The sequence below is a fragment of the Manduca sexta genome, chromosome 20 (assembly GCF_014839805.1).
Source record: "Manduca sexta isolate Smith_Timp_Sample1 chromosome 20, JHU_Msex_v1.0, whole genome shotgun sequence".
Lineage (NCBI taxonomy): Eukaryota > Metazoa > Arthropoda > Insecta > Lepidoptera > Sphingidae > Manduca > Manduca sexta.
Genome location: NC_051134.1, coordinates 1,782,910 through 1,803,351, shown reverse-complemented (window position 1 = coordinate 1,803,351; position 20,442 = coordinate 1,782,910). Strand labels below are relative to the sequence as shown.

The following is a 20,442-nucleotide window of genomic DNA, read 5'->3' as shown; positions in this document are numbered from 1 at the left end:
GGCGGTTTTATTTTTTGTTAAAAAGTTTTCATTTTTAACTTTTTTGTGTAAGTAATAATCATGAGACCAAATGGCAAACGCCCTTTTAAACATAAAAAGAAAATTCTTTTTATGATTTACTAAATCAGTCGGTGCCTCTTCGAGTAACTCCTCGCTGTTAAGGTGTTGTACCTTCCATCATCAGCTCAGCTACATAAGATGAGGATTATCATATGCAAGTACTTAAGTTACTTCATAAAATTTGCGAAAAAAGATGTGTGGGCCTATAAAATTTGAGGGCTGCCCTCGATTTCTCCAGGAACCAATCATCATATCCTGACTTGGTGACAGGGGACAACTTCAAAAGTATCTTCTTTCGAACAAAAAAAGAATTTTGAGAATCGGTCCACAAATGTCGGAGTAATCGCGTAACAAACCCACACAAAAAAAAACATACAGTCCAATTGAGACTCTCCTCTTTTTTTGAAATCATTAAAATCTTTTAAAAAATAAACAAACCAAAATCTACAAACTTCTTTATAAAAACAAAGAAGAAAAAACAATGAGTAGCTATTTGAAAATAATTATTAAATAGTTATACCTCATACATAAATTATTGTTCTAATATGTTATAATGTGTCATGCATTTTGTAGTCCGGAAAACTACACAACGAAAGCAGCTGACGTCCTTTCATTATAATAGGCAGGGGAAGTTATAAGCGAGGGAAATCGTTGGCAGCGCACAGTTGTCTGTTACAGAGGCAAGTCAGCGCCGCCGTATTTGTATATATTTTATAATGGACTTTTTAAACTATTGTATTGATAAAAAATGTTTATAAATGTAATATAATTAACAAAACGATTTATTATTTAAGTGCTTTGTGTCAGTGAATGAAATGAAAATTATGGTATTTATGCTTTTTGCGCTGGCTCTTATGCAAGGTACGTAACGATTTTTATTCTTTAATTAATTAATTATAATTTATTTATAACCAATATTTTAGTTTCAATTTTTTAATGAGCTACCTACAGTACCGATACTGTAACTTAACCGTGCCAAAAAAGTCATGAAATATCCCTGTTTCGGCAAAAATAATATATTATATCGATTCATGCCTGAATTATTATTTAATATATTTTGTAGTAGTCAGTAATAAGAAAAACCATAAGGACTAAAGAATTTAGCGCCTAGGTTTAATTCAGCAAAAAGTAACGTGTATATTATTTCTCATGCTTCGTTTATATGTAACAATTTTATATTATTTTAGTACGCATGCGTTCTTAGTATTCCTCATACTTATAAATAAGATCTACTTTGAAGGAATCTAAATTAACTTTTGGGAATTTCATATTCTATTATTAATCATGGTGTACTAAAATAATTATGCTTTTAATATCTCGTTTTCAATAGGGAGGTATAAATTTAGGCAATGATTATAGTTTTTGAAATTATAAAATTTCAATTTTATCATAAACTGAGCTGTAGGTGCAATTCGTTTGCATGGACTTACATACAAAAGTCAATGTGATGGTGCAAACGATATTCCCTTTAACACCATCTTTTGACAGTAATCCGAAGTAGCGACTTCTACATAAAGTTACCAAATTTGATTTTTCGGGCGTTCGTTTGGGATTTTCCTATTTCTTTTTTCTTTTTCACCGCGCCCAGTATTGAGCGAACAAAAGAAAAAAATATTCAAATATTCAAACCATTTTCGAGATTTGGCAAAGTAATGCAGCAAATCATTTTTATATTTACCTAAATACTTAGATCCTATATTAAGGTTAAGATGAACTCAAAAGAAATGTATGATTAACATATTATAATGTACAAAGTCTATTTTAGAAATAAAGTTTGCTTTAAAAATTAGAACTACTTTCCAAACGTCACATGCAAATAGAAATATAATAATAGTATCATCACACTTTTATGAAGTCGTGTTATTATTATTAGATTATATCGTCAAAAAAGATATTGGGTTTTCTCCGTAACTAATGAAGAAAAAAATGAAGAAAAAAATGTTTCGTAAGTCTTCGAAGATTGTTCTGGAAATATAGATTCATTTTTGAATTTGGACTTTCTTTTCATCATCATCATCAACCCGTTTCAGTCCACTGCTGGACATAGGCCTCTCCCAAGGTACGCCATAGAGTCCGGTCTGCTGCTTTGTGCATCCAGTCGTTGCCGGCCCTCTTGTGTAAGTAATCTGGCCAGAGGGCGCCCCGGTACGTTTGCCAAGACGCAGTCTCCACTTCAGAACCCGCTTACTCCAGCGGTTATCAGTTCTGCGACATATGTGCCCGTTTCCCCGTTTCCCAGCCCATTTCCACTTCAACCTACTAACTTTCAGAGCTATGTCGGTAACTTTGGTTCTCTGACGGATCACTTCAAAATGTTGCTCGACATAGAATTAGAATCTCCTGATCCCTAACCCGCTACGCACTGCTATCTCTAGACCAACGAGACGTTCTAGAATTTTATAATAAATAATAAGAATTGTGAATATATATTTTTTACAGTACTTAATTATTTATAGTTACTCAATATTTACTTTTTACCGAAAGCTAAGACATCTGCCGCTAAGTCCTGGTCAGCTATCAGCTTTTTAGACACATATGTTGTTACTTATGTTGAGTTTTTTTTCCGAATGGACACAATCCAGGTGTAATAGGTCTTCTAGGTATCTTGTTCCGGACAAATACCTAGTGTCGGCTCGCATCAGTGGATCAGATTACACTGCCCCTTCATGACTCAGACTTTCTCCATACAGTACGTATCTGCTTTCGAACTACTTACTGTAAACTTCAACTAAGGTGGTAGGATATTTGAATCCGGCCACATAGCTGCCACCATACACTAGGTACCCCGTCATAGTAATCCACGTAACTGTTTCGTGTTCCGGATCCAACCTGTGTATATCTGGCTTCAAACGAGACAGCATAATTGTGAAGACTGGCAAGGGATAATCATGTCTTGACACTATCAGAATCCCACTCCGCTTACCATTTGATGCAGTGGGTTCACGTTGCAGTGCATGTATAAAAACTAATTTTACTGGAATCCGCGTCTCTAAAGGCCACTGACCTACAACGTAGTGCGTACCTACATATATTTACTGTGGTATATTATAGTTTGGGAGGTTAGATCATGATTTGAATATTTTATTCTTGAAATAAGTGCTAGTGATTTTTCAAAGTATATTATCGTTGAATTAGTAAGTAGAATGTATAGTAGGTATATAATATTATCTACCTATACGTACACTAGGTGTTGCTCATGGCTCTGCCGCGCCCGCGTGAAGGACCTTTCCCGGATTCAACGACCCACTATTATAAATGAAATTAAATCTTTATTGTGATTTTGATACAGTAGTTACTATTATTAGTACATACAGATTTTTTAGATTCATTAATACAATTAGTACGTAGATATATTTGGCCTAAGGGCCAAGGGATTAAAATTTTAATCGAGATATACTCACATTGATGAGCCATATAAAAATACTTGGTATTTTGGTAGATATATACTTAAGTGTATAAATCTACTGGAATTAGACCATCTCCCTTTTTTAACTTAATTTAAATTTTCGACATTTGGTCAAAAAAATAAAAATCAGGTTTTAAAAATTATTTTGTGATATATACTCAATTCGCTAAAAGATTATTTTGAAGCTACACGCTGATATTTCCTTATATTACCTACAAGTTTCAATTAATGGACTACTTATATGAGAAATTTAAATCTATTACTTTCCTAATAAAAACATGAACTGCACTAAATAATATAATTATATGGACAAGAGTTATTGTATCTAGATACTTGTTCTGCAAAATATAAACTATTTTCCGCACTGCTGGGGCCTTATTCTATATCCCGCACGTTATTTTGACAGTGTGTAACAAGCACGTAACAAAACGCATCATGTTTTGGACTATAGAAATTGGCTTACAGGATGCCATTCCACGCACATTTCATGAAGATAACATGACACGGCCGCCTTACGCGTTTACACTATCATACAGAATAAGGGCCCAGGTAGAATTAATATTGACAGAATCTACTTAAATAATGTTAAACATTTGATAGGGTCAAATAAATGATTTCATTTAATTTCAAACAGAATAAGAGTCTAGTTTTTGAGGCAATAAGTTCATGAGCCGTTTTATTATGCCTACAAATTTCTAAGGACGTGGGGTAGTGATTCGATTATTGAAATATATTACATCATAAATTATTTAATATTTTTTGCTTACACCATTCGGCATTAATTGATTTCTTATGAATATTTAAGATAAAAAACCGGTAAAAGGACATAAAAAATATGCGAACTTTTGTCAAGACAAAAGTTGTGTTATATAATAGTCCCCTTTGCTGGGAAAAGTTGTCTAATGGCAAGTCTTGTGACATAGGCTGTTAATTAATAGTGAAACAACATGTTCTCGTTTTTACGATAAAGATCGCAAAAGTTAATGGAAGGGTAAGTACATAATACTGTTTGGATAACTTCGTGCCTCTCGTAGAGTAGATTATAACCGTAAATTAACATTATGTACTTACTATACTTTTTTGTATAAGTACGAGAAGTAATTACATACAAATTTCAGTCATATCATTGAAACTACAAATAAAAAACGGGTAGTTTGTTTCTCCAGAACGTCCGATGACATAAAATTTTAATTTTGTTGGATTTGCACCAACGTCCTCGGTACAATTTTATGCAACTTACTAAGTTTAAAACATTACGTTGGAAAATTTTGTCGAAAATAAACAATTTAAATTGTATTTTATTAGTAAATCTTTACACGGGAAGTATAACTTTGTATTCCACTAAACAGTGTAATGACGTGACGTGTAATACCCATAAATAAGGAAACATGCCCGAGAACAATAAATAAACATGAATAATTTTAGTCTAGTTGTACAAGAGACCAAGTACTAATCATCTACATTAGTCGTGACAGTTTTAACGAAGGTCCTTCTAAGAACGTCGATTCAATATATATTGGAAATGAGTTCATAATGTATGCCTATGTCCCATGAGAAGTCCTTGTAACAAAAGTATGGATGCACCTTAGGATTGATGTTGAAGAACAATAAAGGTACTGTGGTTTATAAATTAATAAATTTAATTCTCAATGGTAATAAAATTGTTTGCACTTAGAGGTTTCATGTTTCAACATAAAATTTTGCAATAATTTGCACTTTAAAAGGAGTGACTGGATGAAATGTCCACCTATATTTGGATATGTCGTTAAATGTGGGCGAAAATAGCAACGTCTTGCAAAATATTTTGGTAATTCAAACCTTGCTCTTCTACTGAGGTTCATGGTAGATTCTTCCAAAATTGCGATTTTGGCTTTAATGTTGTGATCACTAAAGGCCAATGCTATAAAAATATTATGCGACAAGAAGAATTTGTGTCAGTTGGATCAAAACCAAGAGCAATTAGTACTCTTTATTATATTAATTTAGTTTTGTATTGGTTATATATTATTATTTATGTTTATTAAATTAAATCTTATATCAGAACAATTTTAAAACAGACATTAATAGTAGCCCCGGTTATTATCTGTAATTTTCACTGTTTCGTTTAGTTGCTATGTGCAAATTTCAATTATTTCACACTTTTCAATGAGATATTCTGTTAACCAGGATGGCTTAGTGGCCCATGCAAACTCATAATTATAATTGTATACTCACATTTATGGTAAAAGTGATAAAAAGTTTAATGATTTCTTATGTTTACGCGAGTGCTTGACATTCAAATTATAAAATAGTTTAATTTTAATGATCAATAGTTGTAGGTATCTATACCGTTTATTTTAAACTTATGGTTGAAATAAAACACACGTTTTAAATTATTTTGATAATTGGAACACTTTTCGTGTACAGAAACAATATCTACGTGAACGTAGTCAATTTTTAAAGGCCTTCATCTAACAGAAAACACGATAGAAGCCAATCACCATAATGTCCCTACAAATTACATACTATTTTTATGTTCTACAATCATAAATAATAGCTAGGTACCTAATTTTTTTTTCTTCTAACACCAGCATGTACTTCGCTGTTCTGTTCTGGTCACTGTAGCCAGGCTTAACTTAAAATCTAAGAACACAGGTGACAGCACAAGGAATCTTGCAATTTAGAGCCATGATACAGTAAAGGCTAATGGTCATTGCTAAACGCATTTAATTTTTCCGGCAATGCATTATATGGAGCAGTTCGAAAGATTGACATTTTGATACGGCGAGTTGGAGGAAAACTATGAAGGATTTCAAGCCTTCTTTAAAGACGCAATTAGCATTTTTTTTTGCTACCAATGAATTTAGCCAAATATATATGCACAAACAGTACAGACCAATATATTTTTGAAGGAATTGTGAAGTAACTAAATCACGGTTCTAAAAATGGAGCTTTTGTTATTGCTCTCCCGTCACGACCGAAACCAATATCATACTTTGTAAATGGTAGAGCACGAATCTGTTTTCGCTAACTTTTACTTTGTTTTGAGTTATATTTTACCAACCTACGACATAATATAAGTTCCCGTTTAAAACTTTTTGAATTAAAAAGCCCATATAACATTTTTGATGCCTGGCTTAAGTAGTTAGACTTACAAAGCTTTTGATTTCCACCAACTTCATGAATCAGATCCAAATCCCATTAACTTATATACTTAGTTTTAAAAACAAATGAGAAGTTAATTAAGAGGCATTTTATTCATGTATCTAATACTAGCATAGCATAATATGTGCATTACAATTAAAAAAAAATATCAAGAATTAATTTTCTGTAAAATTCATCTATGTAGAATACAATTTCTGTTTTGTGGCTTGCGTAGTTCTGAGGCTCTTGGTTTTTGTCGCCCGCCGTTTATGCGCAAAAACCTATTATATGACGTAACTTGCTACATGTATTCTTAATCATGTGCGCACAATTAACATGGCTACACCACTTAAAGATTCATATCTAGTGAGACGGTGCGGATATTAGTAATTTACTTATTGATGTTCAGATAAACGTAAAATTATATAATACCCGTCGTCGTTCCGTAAAATTGATTTAAATAGAATGACAAAAGCAACCTTTATCACGCCAAAGGTATTATAGACAATTCTCTAAATGTGTTGATTATGATATGAATAATGAATACGGCACGTGGACCGACTCGCGTGACACGCGCTCGAAACACAACCACGTCGCTATTTAATTCATGATGTGACTGTTTATAACTGCGATTGTTTGGTTGCAATAGTGCTTTTAGTGTTTGTGTAATATAAAGAAAATATTTAGTACATAGTTTATAGTTATACGATCCATAGTTATTGATGTACCCATTGTTTCATTGGTTATCCCTTTTAATTATCCTATAGTTTCTTGGACAAAAGAGATACAGCACACTTTGTACAAATAAAACTAAAATGCATTTACCACGAGATCTATATCATAATGATCCTTTGGTTATTGTGTTAATAATATCCAACTTAGCAATATTTAGTTTCACGTAGCGTGGCTAATGCTAAGCGAATCACTTTGTCTTGAGACCGCAAAATGAAATATGAAAGCATTATTTGAATCATGATATTGTTTCTTTTACTACCAAACGTTTTATTGTTCTGCTATTTTACTCAGAGCATTATCCAATTGTTAGTGAAAGTGCTAGCAGTTAAGAATGCTCAAATTTAGTACAGTAATAATGTATGCAATAATGAAGTAATATATTCTTGTTTCTTATTTAATAACTGACCATGTGCTTGATGATATTAAATTCCCTTAGGGGATGATTTTACGAAAACCCGTTATTGATCAGGAGATCAATAACGAGCACGTATGTTCATCAATATGTTATTTTCACAAAGCCTCAGCCAAAAGAAGACAATTCAAAGTCCCACTCATGGTATATACATTGTTATGCCTCACTTATATAAACATTCCGGGTACCAGCAACTTTACGGGCCATTCGTTTTTTTAACTCCAAAATCTGAAATATTTTTTCTTTATATAGAGATAGGGATTAAACCCGCGCCCCCTCTTTTCATGATAAGTTCATGACACGCTGCTACATAGAAACTATAAGAAAATATACTAAGTTATGACCTTAATCCATTCAAGGAAATAGTAATAACATTATTAAATCATAATCAAATTTGTGAATAAAATGTGGGAATCTCTTGTCTACATTTGACTATTATACGGATATTACGACTGAATACTTATTTCCTGTCATTTAAGAGTAGGTATATTCCACATGAATATAAAGAAGATAATTCTAAAACCAAAAACAATTACATTCCTAAAATAAATATGACTGTTATGGTTAAGTTTAGTACATACAACACTAACACCGTTACGCATGCTATTAACAATTTAAACACAAAGGAACCTTCTAAAATGTGTCAGGCCAAATTTTAAAACAATCGCCTTCTATAAAACTTTCAAGCAAACTTAATACTCCGAATCGAATGCTGTGCGAATAATAGACAATCAATAGTTGACATTGTACGCACATTTGGGCTTTCAAAAATGTCCTACCTAGTCCACACACCTGTTGGTGAAAGTGGTCGCGGAAAGCCTGGTTTTGCTCTATCTACATGTCCGACTGGTGATTCCTGTCGTGGAAACTAGTCTTATCGTCCACTGCACTGCATACGAAACGTGCCGCGACCGTTGGCAGCATTGAAAGGTCGTTAAAACTATTATTAACTGTTTAGCCACCATAATTTATTTTTATCAATGAACTTGTCACGCATCATTTAACGTTACGGTGCCTACGACCTAACTGCACCAATAATAATACAAACTACAGTTACAAATCTCGTGCCTCGTGAGCGTTTTTATTGTGAATTACCGTGAACTGATTTAATAGACTAAAACGTGATTACGCCTAAAGCAATTTTTTCTTTTTTTTTAATTATGAAAAGCCTTGATCTCTTTATTTCTGGGTTTGAAGTGGAAGTGTAATAAAATGCAGTTTCCTGAAAAACTATACCCTGATAGTTAACGAATACTTAATAATATATGACTTATGTGATGGTCAACAATTGATTAAGTTGTGCTGACAATCGAAAGCCCGTAGTCCTACGGGAATATTATAACTCTGTAACTTGTTTCTTGTAGAGATACTTTCCTCACTCGCTCATCCTTGCTCAATCGCTGCTATAAACAAATCTCTTCAGTCCCACAGCTAATTAAATATTAAATACAATTAGGAATATGGAAGCATGCGCAAGATGTTTATTGAACCAATCCCATATTGGAGTGGGATAAGGACAGGAAAGTAAGCATAATGAATTAGAAGACGAAGGTGGCAATTTGAATTAATCTGTTCTCGTCTCTTGGCAATTTCCGTAATAATAATTCAGATAATTCAGAGCTGGGCAGTGTAATTTTCCAGTACTTTTCCGGGAACCTAGAAAACCCTGCCATCCACTCAAACCCATCTTCAAACTATATTTACGACAGGAATAAATACACTGAAGTATTCTAACTGTGTCAAATATAATAATTAAGATTTACATAACAAATTCCATGTTGGTAGTTCTAGTAACCCAGTTTTGAAACTACTCTTACACAGCGGGTACACTTTATGACTAAATACTTATTCCTTAATATTTATCAGACATTAAATAAATACTTTCTATAGGCTGTGCGATGTGCTTCATTGATGATTAAAGGATACGTTAAGTATATAATTTAATTGAGCATTTATCAATAAAATAACCGTTAACAAAATAGTATTATTCCGTCGTAGTTAACATCAAACGTGGCCCATGGATCATTTGATAATGCATTATACCTACATAATGACAGTGTTCCGGTGTTCAAGCTCGATACAATGGCTTTTATATTCACATCAAACGATTTGTGTCCATCGAACGTTGTTTGCGAAATTATAGTTTTTTTATAAGTATTTTAATAAATTAATAAAGTTTCGAAAATATTGTATTCGATATGTACTTCTGAAGGTAACTGTGATTCTGTTTCAGCGCCCCGGATCACGTATGGGGAAGACTTTGGGTACGATGGAAACACAGGTAACACGAACTTATATATTTTTTTACTTTCATATATATGCTTAGTACCTACCTATATTGTACAGCACCTAAGAAGTACTAGAAGTAGTGTCTTTCTTTTCCTATTTTTCAATTATCTGTATTGTATTTGAAAAATGTACATAAAAAAAATAATTGTAAAAATAGTAACTAACTTCCTTGTTTACATTTAGCTTTTCCTCCACTATATACGGTTTATAATTCTATGAAATAAAATGCAGCAACCGGAATATACATCATAATAAAACCTACGGAAGGCCCAACTGCTCTCATTAGTTGAGGATATATGTATCCGGTATTGTGAGTTGACAAACTAATAGAGGACATATTATTAAAATAATACTAAGAATTACACTCTCACGTATTCCTGTTAGTAAGACACACGTTCTGATTAACTTGGGGTAAATGTAATTGCTGTTTATAAAGCAATTAAGTATGCGGTCAATACTTTACCAACAAACCGACCTTATTTCTCGCTCATTGGAAGTAGCGCCCTTTATGACTGTTTTTATTATGAACAAAAAAGTGTGTCATTTACCTGTAAATTACTACACCAGTAATAGAGTTTCAATTTAGTAGTAATTAGTTTATTATTTTTTAAGGGGTCATTACCTACTTCGTGGCTTGAATATTGGTTATGGTAATATAAAATTGTTGAGTATTTGTTGTTTGTTCTGTAAGAATTTGAAAAGGACATTAGGAAACAAGTATCACTTGTTGTCGCTATATGTATCCGCAATACCAGTAGAATTATGGACCTGCTGCGACAGGGCATGAGTGCATGGGTTTCCGGAAATCTCAGTTACCTTGAGAAATGTTAGAAGCAGTCTTTTCATGTTAGTTGACTGTGAGACAGTGGTACTGCCCCGGTCCATTAATTTGTACCTATTAATGTTATAGATGTCTACAGAGTGATTTTTTTATGACACAAATTAACGTTATTATGATAATATATGTATGCAAAAAGTTAACCACACCTCGACTCTATGTAACTATTAAAATTATTGGTCATGTCACTATGCGTTAGAAATTTATGATTATCGTATTTATTTCTTTACAAAATTTTACGTCGCCAGAAATGCTCTTGGGAACTAGTTTATATAACCATTACTTTTTATAGGCCTTTATACCTACCTATCCTAAAAATGATATCAAGTTTTTTTTTTAAATGACTTAACCAGATAAACAAACGTATGGGAACCGACACACAACAAAATGATCCTTTTTACTAAGAATAAAATTCGGTACATAGGTACTTCACTAAAGTCCGTATAAATACAAGAAAATATTTTTAAGTAGGTACCTAAGCGCTTGTCGCTAACATCGTGTAATACTGTCAAAATAAATTAAGTAAATCATAATTTTTAGGCCCGACGTTTTGGAGCGAGAGATACAGGGAATGCGCTGGAAAGCACCAAAGCCCCATCAATATAAACGTGTTGCATGTGAAACAAGTGACGCTGCCCGACATCACCTTCATCGGCTTCGACGACTCTATTGATAATGTCCACGTCACCAACAATGGACACACAGGTAATGTATAATATATTAATTTCTTCTATAATATTATGGAATGCGTTTAGGTAGGTACACCTAAACCAAGTTTTCAAATATGCCGAATATGGCTCAGACATTGGTCCCACCGACTACGATGAACGAGCAGCGAATAAAGTTACAAACAAAAAGTTAGAAATGAGTTAGCGAGCATTCAAAGTAAATGTATAATTCCGATAGTTTTGTCGCTGGGCTATAGAGTGTGTACAAGTACCAGGGGCGATTACTCGCATTGTAATAGAGACAGCGTAACTCTAGATTTTTGACGGGGGGAAGGCAGCCGTCGGAGCAAAAAAATAATCACCCAATTCAACGAAACGTCTGCACCACCCTGTAAGCGCTTTTTTGGGGTGGGCACCATCGCTCCTTGCCCCTACCGCCTCCCCCAAGAGTAGAGAACGGCCGCCGAATCATCGGTCACTGCGACAAACTTGCGGAGAATCTGTGTCTCTGCACGGTAGACAGTTAGTTATCAACTATTTATTTAACTTAAGCGAGAAAATCAATTATTATTGATTTTCTTGACGGCGGTGAGACAAGTGCTTGAAGTAAGTAGAAAAAACCCCTCATGGAAATCAGATGCCAATTGAGTTAGACGAGCAACTCCCTTTAAAACATTGGCATACAAATTTTATCCGAATAAGACTTTCACATAGTGCCATATTTTATTAATAGATATAGGTGTTAGTTATCATATTCAGTTCAGTTTGGTATTAAAACTAAAATATCTACTCGAGTTTTAATTTGCGATAGCAGGTACAGGTAGGTACAACTGTAACGCCAAAAATCTAAAAATAATCCTTACGTTTCTTCTGATAACTTTTGTTTTATTAAAAAAAAGGCTAATGTACAGAAATGTATGACCTGCACAGTAAACTTCAGTGTAATTATAGATCAACAGTAAACTAAGAATTCATTAAATTAATATTCTTTGAAGACGGACAAAAAATCACTTGAAACGAACACATTAGATATTTATTTTTATTAGTCGAACTGAGAAGTGGTTTGAACTTTGAAGGCAAAAAGTATGCTTGAGTTTTTATTATATTAAAACAGACACTTTTATTCGCTAACGTGTTATTTTACATTAGTTAGGAGATCGCAACAATGCAATGGCTGTAACCTGGACATCACCATACTTGTTACTATATCTTGAGACAGTTTTCTTTTCTTGTTAAGACCATGATTTAGTCACTATTGTATTATGAACTATAACATATTCTAAGCAAATTAATTTGAAGACAATATCATTTACTCACTGCATGGCTAAATAGTTTTTAGATGGATTATAGCCAAGTCGTAAAATGATCGAGACAATTTTATACTCTAATGCGAAATGCATAATCACGTTCAAACGCAATTACATTTATAAAATATGATAAATTATAATCTATTGTTATGATAATATAGGTACAAATCATCAAGTCTATTCTATATTTATCAACCGGTTAAGTACCTATAGACAGCACCAAAAAATTTATAATGCACACAATCCGTCAATCGTAGGTATTTTATTCTCACTTGATATAAGAGCTCTACGTATACTTGCTTAGATTTATAGGTATACTCAGTGTTCTACATTTTTTTTTTATATAAATTAAGAATTAATTTAAATATTCTATCTATAATTCACAGCCAATTTACAGTTAGTTTTCTCTTGAAATAGGCGATTTCTATAAGAAAATTTTGATATAAATGTTATTTGTGTATATGAACATTGAATAATGCATCTTTTCAAACAAGCAAATAGGACTTGCACATAGTGTGTTCATAAGAATGAACTTAGAAGACTAAGTATCACTAGAACTGTGTATTGTGTAATTCAAATAAATAATGTTTCATTTTTTATTTATATTTAGTTTTAATCGAGGTACGAAACGAGCCGCATCCGCGCGTCCGCGGCGGTCCTTTGGAAGGCGATTACGTATTCAGCCAAATGCACTTTCACTGGGGAGACAACGACACCTTTGGATCTGAAGATAAAATAAACCATAGAAGGTAATTCTTAGAAAAATATTTATAAGTATTAAATGGGAACTAAAGTAAACGTTTTACTGAATATATAAACCAAATATAAGTACCTAGGAGTTGTAGAAATATTATGTATCCAGTATCTAGATCGAAACACAAGTCGACGTAAAATAAGTAAATATTAAAAAAGCAAACCTATGACGGTAATAACCGACATAAGTGTTGATAAAGTGTTCAATTGTTAAACACATGCAATAATACCGCGAATAGGATAATCAATACATTCATTTATTTAACGTTAAACGTGTTGCATTAGATAACGTATATGACTTGACTTATGAATTGGTTATGCCTCACACTTCATCATAAGAATCATTCACTTTTCAAGTGGATGATTAAAATGACTCCTTTGAAAATATGGGTTGACGAACGGATGGAATGTATTAAGATTAATGACTAATCTAATAATTAGCAGCGTTTTACCAATTAGGCACTGAATGTATCGTCTCTGTCTACTAAATCATGCAGGTTATTTTACATTATACGCTGTCTATAACCACCGATAAGAAAACATACGCAATATTACTCATTATTATTATATAACTATGTATTTTGTAAACGGTAAAGCGATGCCACAGGCATTTCTGTAAATATTTTTATGAAAGTAGAGCTCAACATAAATACGTACCTTAAAAGTAAAAACGCAAAATAATTAACTGAGAGTATGAGACTGCACCTTGCTATACGACCACTTGGCGTTAACAAAGAAAATTTGTGTAAATTACATAAATACCTGTTATCTCAAGGTTTATCGCTAGTAACTACTAAGTTAGCGCGTCGATCTTCTGAAGAAGATCTTAGAATATACAATGTGCATACAGACTAAGAATTGTTAAAACTGACATAGACAGCAGAAGAGACGATTTTTTTCAATATGTACATATTATTTAGATCATCAGTTGATGAAACCTAACTGAAATATATTATGTACATTTTTCCAGCTTTCCGATGGAGTTACACATGGTTTTCTTTAAGGAAGAATATAAGTCTGTTTCGGAAGCAGTGAAGCATCAAGATGGTTTAACAGTTCTTGCGTTTTTCTATGAGGTAAATGTTTTATTGTTTGAAAATAGACTTCTGTTTATTTATGTGCCTTTAGGCCTACCATAGCATTTTTATCTTAGTAAAGTGACGAAGGAACGAAATATTGCAAGTTATTAATGTAGTTTATAAAAAATATTATAGCTACCAATAGAATAAAATCGGTTATATAACAAGTTACTTAATAATTTATGTAGAGACTCTACAGTAGAGCAACAATTACAAACTTAACATAAAAACTGACGCAGGTAGTGCTGGTTACTATTCTTAATTAAATTATCAATGCTGTGTTATTAAGTTCCGGAGTTTTCCTAACTCAGATTAGTGCGATAAAGTATTTTTATTTCAATCACATTGGTTTAAATTATATAACGACAAAAATGCATACTCGCGGTTTTGTGCTATCGATGGCGACAATATTTAAATATAAAATTTAATTAACTATATTTTTCTTATTACAGTTGGATCGCCACTTTCATCCAGCCTATGACGACATAACATCCGCTCTAACCAACGTGACAGAACCATACACTTCGGTCGTCATGAGCCATCCTTTTTCATTCCTCAATATCCTTCCTTATGATTTGAAAAGATACTTTACATACAGAGGATCGTTGACTACCCCTCCTTGTTCCGAAGTAGTCATCTGGTTGGATTTTGAGCAACCAATACGACTCACTCATGAACAGGTATGAGGAACAACTTCTAGAAGTAACACAATCAAATGAATGAATGATACTTCACAAGAAGCGGCACTGCTTATTAAGCATAGGACATTTATAGCTGGTAGTAGGATATATTTTATATCCGCCCGGATAGTGACCACCGTACACAAGGGGTCAAAACCGCCATAGTGGCCCTCGTAAGTGTCGCGTTCCGGGATCAGCCTTTGTATATCCGGTTTCAACAGGCCGGCATAACTGTGTCGACTGCCAAGGGGTAATCATCTCTCATCAGTCGACGTTTTATTGGACCCAACTCCACGTATCATCAGGTGCAGTAAGGTCATTTGGCTGTGTTCGTATAAAAAAAAAACATTTCGTGATTTTATATGATAGTTATGCACTAAATACCACAATGCTCGTACTTAGAGCTAGTGTTACTATTTTCCACTGATAGGAACATCGCGTTACACTCGAGCAAAATCGACTTAGGAATTTAAAGCGGGCACGATCTCGATAAATGCACAACTATATTGGCACAGAGTACTGAGATCCACGTGTTATCTTACAGTTGTTATACGTACCTATTTGATTACAGTAATTTATAAAATAATGAATACAATTACTGTAATGTGACAACGCGTACACAATATTATTATGTTGATTTAGTGGATTTTACCTTGACACCACAGAACCCTATTGTATTTTTGTAAACAGTTTTTGCACTAGGGTTTTTGTTGAAGAATTCACCGAAATCTTCCATTAGGACGGTACCTACTATATAGATACGTATGAATTTATACTTTGACTTTACGAAGATTTTATTCTTACAGATTGAAACATTTCGAGAGTTGAAATCAGCCCATGGTAAAATAACTCACAACTTCAGGCCCATTCAACCCATCGGAGACAGAGTTGTTTTCTACAATATAGATAACAACTACTATACCTACAACGAAATTGATTACGGCGATGAGGACGACCCCAAGTCACCACGAAGGAAAAAAGGACATAATAGTGGGGAACGACTTCTTAGCAACTTTCATTATATTGTAATCAATAGCTTAATCCTATTGTTTCTTTGGAAATACGTGTAATGTAAATACTTATATTCTTTGAGTAGTGAGGCCTTCAAAATGGCATATTAATCTATTAAAATACTGAATACTACAATGCATTACGCAATAAGTACCTGTCATATACTATTAAGTTATATTTTATACATATATTTTTTTAAAACTTAATTATCATTTTAGCGCACTAACTGCTGTTACATGTTTAATAAGACATTAATATTTTTTGCGCTCAGTAATAAGTAATAGATATTGTTTAAATGTATAATATTTTTATAAGAAAATAATCTTACTTTTGAAGAAATTGTATTTACGCGATATGATACATCATGCACGATGTAAAATGCTATTAAATTTTTAAAACACACCCATGTTGTAAATTAGGTAGAAAAGAAAACTCAAACGAGTTTATAGGTGTTTAATAAATTATTCTGGTATTAAGTAGTTTAATTACCAAAATTTTTGAATTAATGACTATGGTCTAAGCTTACTTAAATTATGAGCAATTAATTTTGACTTCATGATGGATACGAAAAATGTAAACAATTCTATATTATTATCCTGTGATATTAAAATATTTAAATTAATAAAATATATTTATTTCCCTAGTACCAATAGTGTTAAATAGGCTAGATACTTTCTCGCCCTCACACCTACCACTGCAACTCCTATAAGCCAGGATCAGCAGTGGCATGCATTTTATGACACCGAGCAGTGAAGCTTGGCGAGTCTCAGGAAAATTTAATTTCTATTTATCCCGTTTCCGATTACCACCATTATTACCAATAACAAAGCATCATATCTAGGTTTATTTTGTTTATCGGGACCCTTCGTTCGTTCCTGCCCGGAGCCTCGTGTTAAGGTCGCCACTGGTTAAACCAAGTAAATGTATTATGTTGGAAACATCAGTGAGATCACTTCAACATTTTTATCTGACAACCAAAATTACAATTAATTTTGGTAGAAATTATATAACATTTATTAAGGGACACTGTTTGAACTACATGTCCAAGAAAGTTTATTAAAATATAAAAAAAAGTTCATTGTTTTAAATGAAATACACTTAACCATCTTGATTATAGTTTATCACCGTTGTTCTTTTATTGAACAACATTCATGCAACTTATTTATTCAATCTTCATCTGTCGTTCTGTTGTCAGTCATAGTGACCATGGCTCCCAAATTGTCTTCATTGCCTTGTTTCAACCTCTCCCAAATTAGTTCAGCAATGGCTTTCTGTGTTCTCCTTTCTAGTTTTTCTAATTTCTTAGCCACATCTCTTTTTAGATCCCAATCTGGTTTCCTTGGCGCTAAGCTTGATATGTCCAAATCTTGTAATACTACCTGTAATTGCAAATAATGTTCATGAATACATTTGAATTATTTGAAGATGTTTCCTTAATTAGATCACCCACTCATACATTTTTATGAATACCTACAGGGATAATCTGTGTCTTATTAGCAACTGGTTTATTATCTGTTATACTATTGACACACACACACACACACACACACACACACACAAACCCACTCATCACACCTTTATCCCAAAAGGGGTAAGCAGAGGTGCAACCAAGGCACAATATTTCGCTATACTAAAAATCAAGAGTGTTTAAATGTTCCATAAAGAGAACAGAGACATAAAAATTCTTATTTATACCATTCTAATGTGGATGTTATTTTAACATAAATTTAAGTTATTATTACAGATTGAAAAGTTGCCAATATGACATTTTTCAATTATGTAGCTGTCTAGATTGTGAACTAACAACACATTGTGGACTAAAGCCAACAATATGAGTATGTTTGCCAAGCAACAGCCAATCCATTGTAGTTTCTGGTATTGATATCAGAAGACAGTGATGTGATTGATAGATGGACTGATTATCTGAAATCCATCATCACTTCCCGTGGCGCTACATTATATGGCTATATATATAGAGAAAATACCTCCCTTGTAGTACATGTCGGTAAATACAACACATCAGGTTATAAAAAGGCATTCAATTCTTAGCAGTGAGTTTTACAAATGTCTATAAAGAAAAAATACAAAATTGATAAGTATTCCTTTAACAGAGGGCAAACCTGAGAGTACTATCACTACAAGCATGAAATACTCTAAAAGCTTTACAAATACATGTGTAGTTTATATAGGTGGACTAAGTTGTGTTTCATACAAATAATTTCATAATGTAGTGTACATACATACATACATACATCACGCATTTATCCCCGAAGGGGTATGCAGAGGCGCAACTAGGGCACCCACTTTTCGCCAAGTATGTTCCGTCCTATGATGTGATAGGGGGCGAGCCTATCGCCATATCGGGCACAAATTCCAGACTCCGGGCTGATACTGAGCAGAAAAACCCAAATATCACTTCGCCCGACCCGGGATTCGAACCCAGGACCTCAGAGCGCTATTGTACCGGACATGCAATACAACTACGCCACCGAGGCAGTCATAATGTAGTGTGTATGCTTCAAAAGTAAATGATTATATAGAATAATTGTAGTTTAATTTTAATACTTAATTTATAACTAAGCTGTTTGAAATAAGAAATTTAAGAATATAAATACACAATGTTTTATATCTTTCGATTGTAAAGTTTTAAATTATTACTTTATAGTATACCTGATCAAAAATGTATAATATTAATAAATAATCTTTTTTATACAAATCAAATGCCAATGAGATAAATTTTTAACCTTTTCTTTCCCAGCATCAAGTAATTCTTTAACCTCTTCTTCGATAAGTGCTGGTTCAGCATCATCTATTTTGGATTCTTGTAGTGATTCATCTTGAGGTTTGTAACTTCTAAATTTAGGTCTGAAATATGAAAATTATGCATTAATGTACAGACCAATATTAAAAGGGGGAGTAAGAGCTTACTTAAATAAATGGGCACATCTAAATTACTGAGGACTGCCCTGGACAGAACAACCTGGTGTGCATTGCAAGAGGCCTACACTCAGCATTGGGTGATTATATAGGCTGAAGAAGAAGATCTAAATTACAGTACAAGAAAAAAATTACTTTGGAAGTGGTACAATTTCTTTTTCTACTTCTGACGGTGCATTTTCATTGCTAGGATTTTTTCGCTTTAAATTTTTTAATCTCTCTTTCCTTTTTAGTGCTTGTTCTTCCAAGCTCCCAACAGATTCCGGAGTGTCCATAATTACCATATTGTATTTGAACTATGTCATACAAAATTGAGACTGGTTTAGACAAATTAAGTTAGGTAAATAACAAAAAATATTATTAATGTTGCCTTTAGAGGTTATGTTTGACAAAAATACTATTTACTTGTCAAAACTTATATATTTTTTTAATTCGTTCAGAAGGCAGGCTATAGTCTTTCGACCATACTGCCTAGTCTTACGTAATATGTCTTGTTAATATTTTTTTCTTAATTTTCTTTTCCTTTTGGCACAAGAAACAACTCAGAGAAACAAGTAATAACATTCATAAATTAAAGAAGGTATGTGTAATGTCTATGTCAAAATGATTACAGTGCGACGCGGCCCGTTCGCTCATTGATTTAGCCCCGACGTCCATATTGTCGTATTTTAGGAAGGGCTTACACAATACACATCCATTTTGTTTTTATTTTAAAATTGAAACTGAATTCAGTATCTGAAAACCGAATGGTTGCGTCAGAAGTCATACCTTTACCTAACAATTTAAAAAGAATTGTATTCTTTACGACATGTTCACACATTGTTTGAAAATTAAAATAGAATATGGAAAGAAAATTATGTTTAACACATACATGAAAACAATACAATAAATCCAGAAAAAAATATAAACTAAAGAAATTTGGTCTTGAGAAATATGAGTAAAATATACATTAACATTTTTTAAATCCTGTAAAATTGTAACATAAATTCACATACTTTTCATATAAATTGAGTGATACGGAATGTATTCCTAATATGAATCCAAAATGCTCGCTAATTTCATTCATGCAAACATTCTGAGAAATTCAGCATGTGTGTGAGATGATGCCAAATTGCATAAGATTCGAAGCGCCTAAATTCAGGTT

The 20,442-nt window shown here is 33.0% G+C and overlaps 2 protein-coding genes across 3 annotated transcripts; one reads left to right on the top strand and one right to left on the bottom strand.

Moving 5' to 3' along the window:
• The first annotated feature begins 709 nt into the window (after positions 1-709).
• LOC115445688 (carbonic anhydrase 7) lies at positions 710-16,983 on the top strand. Of its 2 annotated transcripts, none has more exons than XM_030172068.2 (7): positions 710-921; positions 9,970-10,017; positions 11,404-11,568; positions 13,449-13,587; positions 14,562-14,667; positions 15,123-15,350; positions 16,157-16,983. In XM_030172068.2, the coding sequence occupies exons 1-7, from the start codon at positions 876-878 to the stop codon at positions 16,418-16,420; spliced, it is 996 nt and encodes a 331-aa protein (XP_030027928.2). In that variant the 5' UTR covers positions 710-875; the 3' UTR covers positions 16,421-16,983. The 2 variants fall into 2 exon arrangements, with proteins under 2 accessions (XP_030027928.2, XP_037296587.1); XM_037440690.1 differs by lacking the exon at positions 710-921 and adding an exon at positions 5,046-5,079.
• A 390-nt stretch (positions 16,984-17,373) lies between these two features.
• LOC115445698 (coiled-coil domain-containing protein 12) lies at positions 17,374-19,776 on the bottom strand. Its single transcript, XM_030172079.2, has 3 exons — positions 19,434-19,776; positions 19,106-19,226; positions 17,374-17,740 (listed from the first exon to the last, which is right to left on the bottom strand). The coding sequence occupies exons 1-3, from the start codon at positions 19,580-19,582 to the stop codon at positions 17,528-17,530; spliced, it is 483 nt and encodes a 160-aa protein (XP_030027939.2). The 5' UTR covers positions 19,583-19,776; the 3' UTR covers positions 17,374-17,527.
• Between the last annotated feature and the right edge of the window lie 666 nt (positions 19,777-20,442).